This window comes from Myotis lucifugus, unplaced genomic scaffold, assembly GCF_000147115.1.
Source record: "Myotis lucifugus unplaced genomic scaffold, Myoluc2.0 scaffold_402, whole genome shotgun sequence".
Lineage (NCBI taxonomy): Eukaryota > Metazoa > Chordata > Mammalia > Chiroptera > Vespertilionidae > Myotis > Myotis lucifugus.
The window spans coordinates 949634-964412 of record NW_005871450.1 but is presented as its reverse complement, the minus strand read 5'-3'; the positions used below and the strand labels follow the sequence as shown (position 1 = coordinate 964412).

At 50.1% G+C, this 14779-nt stretch overlaps 1 protein-coding gene across 2 annotated transcripts in view; it reads left to right on the top strand.

Annotated features, from left to right (window-relative positions):
- Positions 1-6040: 6040 nt before the first annotated feature.
- The window catches only part of LOC102422326 (CD177 antigen-like), an 18223-nt gene continuing 9484 nt past the window's right edge, over positions 6041-14779 (top strand). Inside the window, exons 1-11 of one of the 2 annotated variants that reach the window (XM_014467560.2) lie at positions 6041-6348; positions 6423-6563; positions 6812-6997; positions 7668-7787; positions 7931-8047; positions 10220-10360; positions 10612-10797; positions 11485-11604; positions 11750-11866; positions 14185-14325; positions 14577-14763. In XM_014467560.2, coding sequence (XP_014323046.1) covers positions 6297-6348; positions 6423-6563; positions 6812-6997; positions 7668-7787; positions 7931-8047; positions 10220-10360; positions 10612-10797; positions 11485-11604; positions 11750-11866; positions 14185-14325; positions 14577-14763 — 1508 coding nt within the window. In that variant the 5' untranslated portion in view covers positions 6041-6296. The remainder of the gene's footprint in view (positions 6349-6422; positions 6564-6811; positions 6998-7667; positions 7788-7930; positions 8048-10219; positions 10361-10611; positions 10798-11484; positions 11605-11749; positions 11867-14184; positions 14326-14576; positions 14764-14779) is intronic. The other variant, XM_023743600.1, reaches the window with a different exon arrangement.

Here is a 14779-nt window from a genome sequence, read left to right as displayed (position 1 = left end):
AATAATAAATAAATAAATAAATAAATAAATAAAATAAAAGAATAAAATAAAATTTCTTGTCCTGATTCTTAGCAGCCCCTATTCCTCCATGGCTCCTAGCCTCTAGGGCAGTGATGGCGAACCTTTTGCGCTCGGGGTGTCAGCATTTTGAAAAACCCTAACTTAACTCTGGTGCCGTGTCACATATAGAAATTTCTTTATATATGCAACCATAGTAAAACAAAGACCTATATTTTTATGTTTATTTCATATATGTAAATTCCATTTAACAAAGAAAAATCAACCAAAAGAATGAGTTCGCGTGTCACCTCTGACACACGTGTCATAGGTTCACCATCACTGCTCTAGGGTCACCTCTGCTTACATACAATCCACCTCTGCCATGGTCTTGAAGGTTTTTAGCCAAATACCCCAGAGGCCACAGGGAGCAGGAAAGGAAACAGAACCAGAAGAGAGATTTGTTCCTATGTCCCAGGTTCTGGTTGTGAACTCTCTAAGGACAGGCACGTGGAGTTTGTAAAAACAACGATGAAAACCAAGAATGAGGACACTGATATCTGCCCTGAGCTCCAAGTAAACAGGGCCGACCAGTGCAGGCCTGCGGGTGGAGGACGTGAGAAAAACCGGCCTGTTTAATGGAATTGTTGAATTTTGTGAAAGAATCACTTTTAAAATCTCTGTGATCTTGTTCCTTGAAGGTAAATTGAAAATGAACGTAGAACGAGAACACCGTTGATGATCAGGTCACTGCTGAAGTTCACCTTTTCAAGTCTGCTCCCAGGTAACACTCAGACTCAGAAGGGCAGTCAGGTCATCTCCTGCTGTGGTTGTCACATCAGAAATAAGGGAGGAAAGTTGGAAATGTTCATTTGGAGGATTGTAGCCAAATACAGGGAAAAATTGGAAAATATGGTAAGGATTGACACTGTGAGCAAGATGACAGGATCAGAAGTTGGACAAATTTAAAGAGGCAAAAAAGACTTTATTCAAAACCATGCAATAGGGCAGTGAGACTGATCTCAACTCCCCTGAGACAAGAACCTAGAGAGATTTTAAAAACAGCAGAAGGAATCATAGTCTCCCGTGTTTGCTAATTGGATTTACACAAAAGTAAAGTAAAACTTCTCATGAAACCCTAACAGGAGGTTACCTCTGGGTTGTAAAGGACCCCCACCCAGGTTAGGCTCCTATCCTCCCTCAGAGACTGGGACACGGGGACACCAGGAGAATTCAATTTCAAAGGGATGGGCCCAGGCCCCTGAGACAGTTGTTCTCTGAGTCATAGCACTGGCAAGAAACTTCTCAAGAAAAGTGTATATTTCAAAAGGGCTGAGAAAGAATCTGAATCACAAATTGTAATTACATTTCTGAAGAAAATGCTCTAAGAATATGGAGGTCAGAGGCCTGTAGTGAGGAGGAACCTGTGCAAAGGTGAGTGACTGAGGGAACACCAAGGCCCCCAGTTCATAAAAACTGCTTTTCGCACAGTGGAGGGAAACACAACTAAATCTCTTTCAGTCCAGACCCAGTTCGATCTCCCAACAGTTCCTGCAATTTATAAAGGGGTGCAAGTTACAAGCCATTTTAAACAGGTGCAAATAGCTAAGAGACTCTGAACAGAACCAGGATCTGATCTCCCAGAAGGCTGTGCTTCCAATCTTATCTAATAATAAACTATCTAATAATAGACAAAGATTCAAATTGACCATACCTTCACCACGCCTACCATTGGCTATACAGAGTGATATGCAAATTAACCACCAACAAAGATGGCGGTTAATTTCCATATGTAGCGCGAAGCAGAGCAGTGAAGGCTTGAAGGCGGCTCCGGCCGGAGCAAAAGCCTGGGTCCCGGGTGCCGGAGGAAAACTGGTGCCGGCAGCCAGGGGAAGGGAAGGCCTATTGCACAAATCTTTTCGTGCAACAGGCCTTAATGGAGTCTATGGTGAGGGTTCTGTTAACAAGGAGGACAGAGTCATACAGCTGGTTCTCCCCTCTCCCTCTGTACCACATAAAGGCTATACTATCCGGAGACAGCAGACATGAGGGAGAAGCCCAGAAGGGCCTGTTAGACCAAGAGATAGAAATCGGTCTCCTTCTCCACCTCCTAAGCCAAAGACAGGTGCATGTGTGAATTCCCTGTTATCTGAGTGTCTCAATGTCACCCCCTGGAGGTCGGAAGGAGATCTGCAGCCAATGTCAGGTGCTGCACCAGTGTTTCTGACTAAGCACCAGAGGGTGGGAGCTGATGCTGAGCCCTGGACAGAGGTGGGCTCTGACCTGCAGGCTGAGAGACAGGTTAGGACCCAATCACTGTGGGTTCCCAGCCTCCTGACTCCATCCCAGGACAGGGTGAGCCCAGTGAGAGACAGGCGCTGTCCAGAGTATAATGAGTTGAGTGTCAGGAGAACTGTCCTCCCAGGGGGATGTACTAAGGCAGGAGGAGCTTTCTGCCCCCAAGGTTTCACAGAAAGGTCCTGATGAGGGTTCTCCTGAGGCTTTTGGGAAAGGGTGCCGACCTAGGGAGCTGGTCCCCAGAAAGCTGTGTGTGTTTCCCATCACAGCTTTGGGATGTTGCATCCAAGTCACCTGTGTCCCTGTCAGTCATCTGCTCTAGGCCTCCCCAAGGGGCCCAGGATCTGGAGAAGCTCCACATGAAGACTAAACCAGGGCATCTTGTGAGTTCCTCTCTTAGGGGAGGGGAGGCCCCTTGGGACACTCAGCACCTCTGAAATGAAAGCAACCATGGATCCTGGGTTCTCCTGTCCCATCCTGCACAGGAAGTGCCATTTCTTCCCTCAAACACCATGGGCTGGTGAGATGTCTTCAGGGACCACAGCCAGCTGTATCGGACCAGGGACCTTTGGGATGGGGACTCATCTTCTGGTATTCTGAGGGCTGGTGGGCTGCCTTTCTCTACCTGGGGCGGAGAATCCAGAGCAGTCTGCCAGGCTGCTGCTCAGGCCCGAGGAATACGAAATGTCACTCACAGGTGGGAATGGGGAGGGCTGTGATTTTCTGAGAATGAAGTGGGGCTGGCCCCTTATAGTCAGGTTCCTATCCTCCCTCCTGTCTGTAAGTTAGGTAAAGAACTGATCTTGGGCCCTAACCGGTTTGGCTCAGTGGATAGAGCTTCTGCCTGTGAACTCAAGGGTCCCAGGTTCAATTCCTGTCAAGGGCATGTACCTTGGTTATGGGCACATCCCCAGTAGGGGGTGTGCAGGAGGCAGCTGATTGATGTTTCTCTCTCATCGATGTTTCTAACTCTCTATTCTTCTCCCTTCCTCTCTGTAAAAAAATCAATGAAATATTTTTTTTTAAAAAAGAACTGATCCTAGGACATCCCTGGGCACTTGGTGGCCTCCTCCCAAGCTGACACCAATACCTTCATGTCTATTAGGAACAGGATTTCATTGTGTGGTTTCCTTCATCCATCTAATGAGTGTTTACTGAGCATCTGTGGAGTTCCAAGAGCCTGGGAACAAGAGCAAGCCATGCATGGGTCCTGCACTCATGTATATTTAGCTGTAATATTAATGTGGTGGAGGAAGGAGGCAATTACCGTGTTTACCTACGTTACCATCTTGACTGGAAGTGCCCCCAATTTAGGTTTATTCCAGTTGGGCACTGGAAGGAGGTGTGAAAAAGATCCACCTGTTCTGCTGCAATTTTGAAAGTCTCATTAGATCTTCATTTGCTATCACTCCCCAGACCAGAATATATACCTGTGAGCTGAGGAAGCCTAATGGTTGGTCTAGGGATCCACCTAACAAGGCCCTGGGGTGGAGGAGAGGACAGGGCTCTGGCTGCAGACAGACCTCAGGTGACTCTGGTCAGCTGCTCATGGTCTGTGGGACTCCGCTTTAGTGCCTGTATCTCCCTGTGCCTTGGCTTCCCCTCAATGAAGTACGATGAATACTTGGCTGCAGGTTGTCAGTGTATTCACTGTAAAATATTCATAGTATCTGACTAAACCTTAGGATAGGGAAGCTGCTCAAACCGGAGGCATCTGTTATTGATCAACTCCAAGAAGGAACCCCCTGGGCTAATCTCTGGTGGATGAGGAGGTGCCAGGAGCATCTTTTCTCCTCTCACTCGACTCTCCTAAAGCCCCCAGGGCAGTCACCTAGTGATCCAAGGTTGCATAGTCACTGTTGATAAAGATGAATTCTTTAAAAATGGTGCTAGTACAGTATGTGTAAGGAAATGTTAGTGTCCTCCTCATTGGGGGAGACTATGATATTCACCTGTCCTCAATGGTTCACACCACAAATTACTTATCAATTAGTCCAAAATGCAACAATGTGGCATTACAATCCCAATGTTATGCATGGACTTCTTCTTTTTTGGCATTTTAAGGAGATCTTCCATTGTCTGATGATACACTCAGTCGGAAGAGGCCCAAATTGTCTCGCTACAGCTCTATTTCCATGCTCTTTTGCATTGCTGATTACATTCAGTTTGAATTTTGCAAGTAAGACAATCGCTTACCAGAATTTAATCTTTTTATTTTTTGACATCTTTATGGGTTCAGAACGCTCTGGTCCCTGTTGCATCTGCACACTCTCCAGCTCCACCTACAATTACAGCATCAGCTGATGTCAGTAACAATAAGGCTCATGACTGGAGGAAGACTGTTTGACAAGGTATGGGCAGTTATGCACCTGCACACCTGCATAGCTCCCTCCTTGGCTGACTTTCATGTATTAGACACCCTTCAAAAAAATAGCGTATTATTCATAGAAAAATACGGTAGTCTTTCTGTACCCCAAGCAACCAGGACAAAGTTCTGGCACAAAGTTCAGCCTCAGTAAATATTTGTTGACTAAAACAAGACATTTAATGGATGACATGTGACCCTATGTGCCTCTTTGCCCACCTTCTTTCCCCGCTTCCTCTAGGGACCCTGCTGAGGCCATGCACAACTTCAAAGTGCGCCATTCACAGAACAACAATGTGAATCCTTAGGGAGGAGGTGATGTTTCAAAGATGCACAACCTATATAAATGTACTGATGGCTCTGTTGCTATCTTTCCCTCCCCTACATTCATTCATTCATTCATTCACTCAATCGAAAACATCTATTGAGCACCCACAATATGCAGAGTTAGTGGTGCAGACACAGTAGGAGAGAAGAGAAACACCTCTGTGCCTGTGTGGCAAATTTGAAACTTGCAAACAAAAGAAAAATAGAAGGTATAAAAATGTCAAAAATAAGCAGACCATTGTGAATTATACATTCATTTCTCTTTCTCCTCTGCTATTGTTCTCAGCCTTTCTTTTCAAACTTTGCAGCCTCTGCAGTCACTGACAGATGCCCTATACCCGTTCCCTCTCCCTCCAATGCAGTGGGCTAGAGCTGATTTGTAGACACCTGCAAAGCCGATTATTAAATATTTAGGGATTTGGCAAGCTGGTTTTCAAACTGTGCATGGCTTCAAAATCAGTCGTGGAGGGAGCCTTTGCGCCACAGTAATGGGCCAACATTATGAGATGGGGTTTGTTGATGCTTTTTTTTCCAAAAAAGCTGGTTTTATAGCACAGGACTGTTCCCATCTGTTTCTAGCAGAAAAACTTTGCTTTGTCAAAGAATGTTCTAGTTCTTCCATAGCTATTCAATTCCCCCTGCCATACCTCAGCCCCCTCCTGGGTGGCAGGAACTGGAGACTCTAAGCCTACATTGCGGAAGGAGGGGAGAGAACAGAGGAAGATGAAAGATAAGTAAAAGAAGAAAAAGAGAAATCATGAGGGAAGGTCATGCAATAGGGTAATTTTAAAAAGCAATATTGGAAGGAAAGAGAAAGAAAAGAGAAGTAGGTATCTGTGGAGGGGCAGAGGTTAGTGTAGAAAAAACATAGAGACCAGCCAAGACCATCACACAATGTCCTCACAGGAAGTTGAGCCATTCCCCACCTGGGGCCAGAAAGTGGCCAGGTTGCCAGGAGAAATGAGGAAACTACCTTCGCAAACTACCCTGAAACAATGTGGGGGGTGGGATCCACACCAGTGGAGGCTGGGGTTAGGATGCCTCAGTTTTTAACTGTAAAGGGGTCTGGGAGCCTGGACAACTGGGTCAAAGGGAGGAGAGGGGCCTTAACTCTTAGGTCAGAAGGAGGAGGAAGAACTTGGGTTTCTGGCCTTTAAAGTTGGTGAGACTCAGAATGTGGGCCCAGGCCTTCTTTAGCAAGGCCCTCCAGTCCCCACCCTTTCCTGACTGCCCTGGGTGAAGAGAGACATAAAAGGGCTCTGTTTCCTGGAGGAAGAGCAGGACCAAGAGAATTCTAGCTGCCCCGACCATGAGCTTCATCCTGCTGCCAGCCCTCTTGGGCCTCACCCTCATGCTGCCCCGTGAGTGAAAACAAAACTTGGGAGGGGATTTCCTGGGAGGATGGGCTAAAATGGATTTTCTGTTCCCACTTCAGCAATGGAGGCCCTGACCTGTCAGGCAGGAATATGGGAGACAGTGAGGAAAACATCAGAAATGCCCTTGAGTTGGACACCTGAAGAGGAGTCCTGCAAGGATGGCTGGGGTTGCCAAGATTCGCTGATGCTCATTGAGAATGGTGAGAAAGGCCCCAAATGTCCCAAGCCTGACCCCACCTTCACTTGCACAGGGATATCCCTCCTCCTGACCAACAGTCTCCAAAGACTCAACTCCCCTCATGCCAGGAGCTGTCCTCTCCTCAGCAGGAGCAAGCCTTCAGGGGCCCAGTTGGCTCCTCTCCATCCTCTCCCCCAGCCACGATGAAGACTCTCCGTCTAGCACCCTGGAGTCCAGATCCTCACCTGGCCTGTCTCCTTCTTCATCTAGGACCTGAAGTGTTCCTAGAGCTCAGCAAGGGCTGTACCCAGAAGGCGGATCATGAGGCCCGTATCACCCAGCACAGGAAAGGCCCTGGCCTCTCTGTCATCTCCTACACCCATGTGTGCCGCCACAAGAACCTCTGCAATGACCTCTCCTCCACCCGCCCTGTCTGGACCCTGCCCCCCTCTGCAGGTGCGAACAAGGAGTGGGAGGAGGAGGAGCAGGAGAGGACAGGAGAGGGGGGAGGAGGGAAGCACAGAAGGGCTGTTCATTTAGAACCCCTCCCTCCTAACTGGCCTCTGCACACCTCCCAGGACTTCTGACCCTGACATAGCTTCTTCTAACAGTCCTGGGGCAGGAAACTGGATTGCTCTTCTGAGTTCAGCCCCACCTCAAATTCTGACGATAGCCTGAACCCGAACCATGCTCCTTTGTCTATACTGTTGAGCTTGGCTCACTCATGTTTCATTTAGGATTTGGGTATATCCTCTAAAAGTGAAATTGGCCTGTAGCTCTCCAATGTCCTTTCTATACTATAAACTGTATTGGAGTGGGGGGTGCTTCGTGATTCTCTACTCTTTAGGGCACCTTGTCTGCTTGGATTGTGTAGTGGAAGTTGTGGGTGAAAGCTACCATCGATCTTGCAAGATCCCCTGTCTTGTCTGAGTCACCACTGCCTCTCCCAGGTCTCATGCCCACCCCCTTGCTCTCTCAGCAACCACTCCACAGCAATTTCCAGCACCCCAGGTCTACATGAGACTGAGAAGGTTGATGATGGGGCCACAAAAGCAAAGACGATAGAAGGCACTGGATCCAAATGCAGAGCCCACTAAGTCCTCCCTTCTTCCCTCTCCCCTCCCAGTCCCAGGGTCGGTGCGGTGCCCAGTCTGCTTTGCTGAGGAAGGCTGTAAATCCGCAACAGAGATGACCTGCCCCATTGGGCACACACACTGCTACAATGGGGTCCTGCACCTCAGGGGAGGTAAGCTGGGACATCGGGGTCCCTGCTGGCCCTGAGGATAGCGAGGGTTGGGGCTCAGAGGAGAGTGGGCTGGCTCCTCAGGGTTGGAAGGCCCCAGTGGTGGCATCTCACTCTCTCCCACTCTGCCTGGCCCCTTTCCACAGTTGGCATCCACACCAATCTGAAAGTCCAAGGATGCATGTCCCAAGCAGCCTGCAACCTGCTTAATGAGACTCAGGAAATCGGGGCCTTGTCTGTGAGTGAAAAGTGTGATTCAGACGGTGAGTCCCATGTCTGGAAGATGAGACTGTACCCACCCTTCAACCTTGGGGTACGATGACCCTTTTGAAAGTCAGACATGCAAACACATCCCACAAACTCCAACAGCCACAAATAATTTAGAAATTTATTACACATTTGGGCATGCACAAAGTGAGGGATTGTCCTGGGAGACGCCCATGGGTGAGCACGACTTTAAGAGGTGTCCAGCTGAACGGAAAGACAGGCCCAGGGGACGGACATAGGACAGGGTGGGTGGGCTAGCTGTGTTGCCTTTCACTTTATCCATTAGGTGTGGAAGTGAGTGCACAGTGTATGCTTCTCATGCTGGGAGTGATTCATTGCCTTTATTTTTATTTCTCCATACTCTTGACGTTGGCTAGCCCTAGTTCCTTCCCCTTTCCTCTTGCAAGAGCCAAGGAAGGACACTGGGCGGGTCCCCACTCACCTACACAAGCCCAGCCCTTACCAGTACACCCGACTGAGACTGAGACTGGCCTGGAGTATCTCAATGAGAAGGACCAATGGCAGGGAGGAGAGTGAGAAGAGGGTCTTCCCTGCCTGAGACTCAGTTTCCTCATCCACCCATAGCACCCAGTCCTTAAAGCGTCAAGGTGAAAGTTCAGTGAATTCAGCAACATCCTCTGTGTGCTTGGATCTCTCTTACTAGACTGGGAGCCTTGAGGACAGGGCCTGGATGTCACTGACACCAAGGATTCTAGCCTGAGGCAACACAAGGGTTGTCTCAGGATGGGAAGTGAGCTTGTACAGGATTCCAAGGTCTCCGGTAGAGACTGCAGAGGACTGAGACCCTAACCCTGCCCTAAAGATCCTCCAGGACAAGGAGGGAAGACATTACTGTTGCAGATGGTCACAGGGCTGCAGTGAAAGGGGTTGGAGAAGATCTGAGAGGGAAGGTCCTAATATCCTGTGGGTAGGGTGTCAAGGAGGGCTTCATATAGGAGGTGAACTGAAAGACTAGATACAGTCTATTAGTAGAAGAGGAAAAAGACATTGATAGGCAGAGGAAACAGCCTGTGCAAAAGCCCAGCCGTGGGAATAAACCCACTATTTTCTATAAGGCCTCCCTGGCTGTACCAGAGTAGCTCACATCAAGAGGATGTGACCTTGGACTGTGCAGTGGAAGTGTAGCTAGAACTGGGGGTGATTGACAGTTTTTCAGGTAGACAATGTAGATGTGGGTGACATCTGCTATTCCAAGCGGAAGGAACAGTGGTGCAAGGCCAAGGAGGCAGGAAATAGTCTGGAGTGTCTTTGGAATAGATATTCAGGGGATGGGGGGGGGGGTGAAGAGGGAGGTAGGGAGCCTGGTGGTGGGTCAAGTAGCCACAAAGCCAGACTGAGGGATTAGTCTTTCTCCTGAGGCACAGAAGCCATGGAAGGGTGTTGAACAGGGAAGAACAATCTGAGTCTCTCTTTTTGATTAGTTCTGTTTAATTGTCTGGCCCTCAGTTCTGGGAGTAGGTAACATTCATTTTCCAGAAGGCATTCCTGAAAATAATCAAATGTAACACATACCACACAGACACAGCACAGAATACACACAACAGACAGAACCTCACTCACCATACCACATGCACATCACACACGACATGAGAAAACAGAAGCAGGCATCTGTGGTGGGGTAAAGGTTAGCCTAGAAAAAAACATAGGAACCAGCCAAGACCCATCACACATTGTCCTCACAGGCAGTTGAGCCATTTCCCCACTTGGGGCCAGAAGATCCCCAGGTTGCCAAAGGAAATGAGAAAAATACCTTCCAAAATTACCTGGAAACAGTGTGAGGGTGGGGATCCAGACCAGTGGAGCCCGGGGTCAGGATGCTTCAGTTTTTAACTGTAGAGGGGTTGGGAGCCTGGACAACTAGGGCAGAGGGAGGAGAGGAGCCTTGAACTCCTAGGTCTGAGGAAGGAGGAAGGACTCGGGTTCTGGCCTTTAAAGTTGGTGAGACTCAGAGTGTGGGCTCAGACTCTCTTGGTAAAGAAGGCCCTCCACTCCCCACCCTTTCCTGACTGCCCTGGGTGAAGAGAGCCATAAAAGGGCTCTGTTTCCTGGGGGAAGAGCAAGAGCAAGAGAATTCTAGCTGACCTGATCATGAACTCCATCCTACTGCCAGCCCTCCTGGGCCTAATGGATTGCTGTTCCCACCTCAGGAGTGAAGGCCCTGACCTGTGAGTTTGGAAGACTGACAATTGTGAGGAAAGCATCAGAACTGCCCGTGAGGTGGACAGTTGGCCAGGAGTCCTGCAAGGACGGCTGGGGTTGCCAAGATTCACTGATGCTCATTGAGAATGGTGAGAAAGGCCTCAAAGGCCCCAAGCCTGACCCCACCTTCACCTGCACAGGGATATCCCTCCTCCTGACCAGCAGACTCCAAAGACTCCCCCCTGCCCCACATGCCAGGAGCTGTCCCCTCCCCAGCAGGAGCAAGCCCTCAGGGGCCCAGTTGCTTCCTCTCCAGCTTCTCCCCTGGCCACAACCAAGATTCTCCTTCTAGCACCGCAGAGTGCTGATCCTCACCCTGTTTGCCTCCTTCTTCTTCTAGGACCCCAAGTGTTCCTAGCGCTTAGCAAGGGCTGTACCCAGAAGGAGGATCATGAGGCCCGTGTCACCCAGCACAGGGAAGGCTCTGGCCTCTCCGTCATCTCCTACACCCGTGTGTGTCGCCACAAGAACTTCTGCAATGACCTCACCTCCACTGACCCTGTCTGGACCCTGCCCACCTCTGCAGGTGAAAACGAGGAGGGAGAGGAGGAGAGGATAGGAGCTAGGGGATGAGAGGAGCAGAGAAGGGCTGCTCATTTAGAACCCCTCCCTCCCATCTGGCCTGTCCACACTCCCCAGGACTAACTCCCTTGGCACAGCTTCTTCTAACAGTCCTGCAGCAGGAAACTGGACTGCTTTCTGAGTTCAACCTCACCTCAAACTCCACTGATGGCCTGAACCTGGGCAAAGCTCCATTCTCTATACTGTTGCACTTGGCTCACTCATGTTTCCAGAAGGCATTCCTGAAAATAATCAAATAGGATTTTAGTAGATCCTCTTAAAATGAAATTGGTCTATAACACTCCACTGTCCGTTTCTATATCATAAATTGTTTTTTTTGGGGGGGGGGCGATCCTTTTGATTCTCTGCACTTTGGAGCATGTTGTCTACTTGGACTGCAGTGGAAGTGTGGGTGAAAGCTACCCTGGTGCTTCCAAGGGCCCGACTCCTGTCTCAGACACTACTGCCTCTCCCAGATCTCATGCCCACCCCCTTGCTCTCTCAGCAACCACTGCACTGCAATTTCCAGCACCCCAGTTCTACATGAGACTGAGGAGGTTGATGATGGGGTCACAAATGCGAAGAGGATAGAAGGCACCAGATCCAAATGCAGAGTCCACTCAGTCCTCCCTTATTCCCTCTCCCCTCCCAGTCCCAGGGTCGGTGCGGTGCCCAGTCTGCTTTTCTGAGGAAAGCTGTGAATCTGCAACAGAGCTGACCTGCCCCATTGGGCACACGCACTGCTACAATGGGACCCTGCAGCTCAGGGGAGGTAAGCTGGGACATCCGGGTCCCTGCTGGCACTGAGGGTAGGGGATGGCTGGGGCTCAGAGGAGACTGGGCCTGGCTCCTCAAGGTTAGGTGGTCCCAGTGACGGCATCTCACTCTCTCCCGGTCTGCCTGGCTCCTTTCCACAGTTGGCATCTTCACTGATCTGAAAGTCCAAGGATGCATGTCCCAAGCAGCCTGCAACCTGCTTAATGACACTCAGGAAATCGGGGCTTTGTCTGTGAGTGAAAAGTGTAATTCTGACGGTGAGTCCCATGTCTGGAAGGCAAGGCTGTACCCACCCTGCATCCTTAGAGTATGATGACCCTTGTAAACGTCAGACATGCACACACATCCCACAAACTCCAACAGCCACAAATAATTTAGTTTATTAAGCATTTGGGCATGCACAAAGTGAGGGATTGTCCTGGTAGGCCCTTTGGGGTGAGCATGCCAAAAGAAGTGTCCAGCTGAAAGGGAGAGAGAGGATCAGGAAGCAGACATAGGACAAGTTGGTGGGCTGGCTGCTTTGCATTGCACTTTATCCATTGTGTGTGGAAGTGAGTGCAAGTGCATGCTTCTCATGCTGGGAGTGATGCATTTCCTTTAATTCTATTTCTCCACACTCTTGACCTTGGCTAGCCAAAGTTCCCTTACCTGCCTCCACCCTCATCCATACCCCACCCATGGTGATAGAGCACCCTAGCAGCCCTGTCGCATAGGAAAGAGTGTCAGAGAGAACATCAATGGTGCTTCAGGTGTGATAGGGTCAGCAAGAGACAAGCAGGGACACTGGGAGGATCCCCACTCACCCACACAAGCCCAGCCCTTACCAGTACACCCGACTGAGACTGAGACTGGCCTGGAGTATCTCAATGAGAAGCACCAATGGCAGGGAGGAGAGTGAGAAGAGGGTCTTCCCTGTCTGAGACTCAGTTTCCTCATCCACCCACAGCACCCAGTCCTTAAAGCCTCAAGGTGAAAGTTTAGTGAATGCAGCAACATTCCTCTGTGTGCTTGGATCTCTCTGCCTAGACTGGGAGCCTTGAGGACGGGGCCTGGATGTCACTGACACCAAGGATTCTAGCCTGAGGCAACACAAGGGCTGGCTCAGGATGGGAAGTGAGCTTGTACAGGACTCCAAGTTCTCCGGTGGAGACTGCAGAGGACTGAGACCCTAACCCTGCCCTAAAGGGCCTCCAGGACGAGGAGGGGAGACATTACTGATTCAGATGGTCACAGGGCTGCAGTGAAATGGGTCTGGGGGAGGTCTGAGGAGGAAGATACTAATGTCCTGCAGGTGGGTGAGTAGGGTACTTCACAGAGGGGGTGACCTTAAAGATAAGCTTCAATCTATTAATAGAAGAGGAAAAGGACATTAGCAGTCAGAGGAAACAGCCTGTGCAAAGGCCCAGCCATGGGAATAAACCTGCTATTTTATAGAAGGGCGCCTTAGCTGTACCTAAGAAGTTCACTTAAAGAGGATGGGATGTAGCTGGAACTGGGGGTGATTGCCAGTTTTTCAGGTAGACAATGTAGATGTGGGTGACCTCTGCTATTCCAAGCAGAAGGGACAGTGGTGCAAGTCCAAGAAGGCAGGAAATGACCTGGCATGTCTTTGGAATGGATATTGTGGGGGAGTGAAGAGGGAGGTTTGGGGGCTTGGTGGTGGGTCAAGTAGCCACAAAGCCAGACTGAGGGGTTAGTCTTTCTCCTAAGGCACAGGAGCCATGGAAGGGTGTTGAACAGGGAAGAACAATCTGAGTCTCTCTTTTTGATTAGTTGTTTAATTGTCTGGCCCTCAGTTCTGGGAATAGGTAACATTCCTTTTCCAGAAGGCATTCCTAAAACAAATCCAATGTAATCCATACCACAGAGCACACAATCACATAATACACACAACAGACATAACCACTCTCATACCACATTCACACCACACACCACATGAGAAAAGAGAAGGTGGACGTGACTGCACAGTACATGCTTCTATGATGGGGCAAAGATTAGGATATAAAAACCATAGAGACCAGCCAAGACCCATCACAAATTGCTCTTTCAGGCAGTTGAGCCATTTCCCCACCTGGGGCCAGAAAGTGGCCAAGTGGCCAAGAGAAATGAGGAAAGTACCTTCTAAAACTACCCTGAAACAGTGTGGGGATGGGGACCCAGACCAGTGGAGCCTGGCATCAGGACAACTCAGGTTTTAACTGTAGTGGGGTCTGGGAGCCTGGACAACTGGGTCAGAGGGAGGAGAGGGGCCTTGACTCCTGGGTCTGAAGGAGGAGGAAGGATTCGGGCTCTGGGCCTTTAAAGTTGGTGAGATTCAGAGTGTGTGCCCAGGCCTTCTTTAGCAAGGCCCTCCACTCCCCACACTTTCCTGGCTGCCCTGGGTGAAGAGAGACATAAAAGGGCTCTGTTTCCTGGGTGAAGAGCAGGAGAAAAAGAAATCTAGCTGCCCTGACCATGAACCCTGCTCTGTTGCCAGCCCTCCTGGGTCTCACCCTCATGCTGCCCCGAGAGTGAAAACTCCAACATGGGAGAGGATTTCCCAGGAGGATGAGCTAAGATGCTGTTCCCACCTCAGGAGTGCAGGCGCTGACCTGTCAGGCGGGAACACTGAGGGCTGTGAGGAAAACATCAGAACTGCCCTTGGAGTGGACAACAGGCGAGGAATTCTGCAAGGACGGCTGGGGTTGCCAAGATTCACTGATGCTCATTGAGAATGGTGAGAAAGGCCCCAAAGGCCCCAAGCCTGACCCCACCTTCACCTGCACAGGGATATCCCTCCTCCTGACCAGCAGACTCCAAAGACTCCCCCCTGCCCCTCATGCCAGGAGCTGTCCCCTCCTCAGCAGGAGCAAACCCTTGGGTGCCCAGTTGCCTCCTCTTCAGCCTCTCCCCTGGCCACAACCAAGATTCTCCCTCTAGCACCACAGAGTTCTGATCCTCACCCTGTCTGCCTCCTTCTTCTTCTAGGACCCGAAGTGTTCCTAGCGCTCATCAAGGGCTGTACCCAGAAGGAGGATCATGAGGCCCGTGTCACCCAGCACAGGAAAGGCCCTGGCCTCTCTGTCGTCTCCTACACCCGTGTGTGCCGCCACAAGAACCTCTGCAATGACCTCTCCACGTCCCCTCCCTGTCTGGGACCCTGGCCCACCTCTGAGGGGCAAACCAGGGAC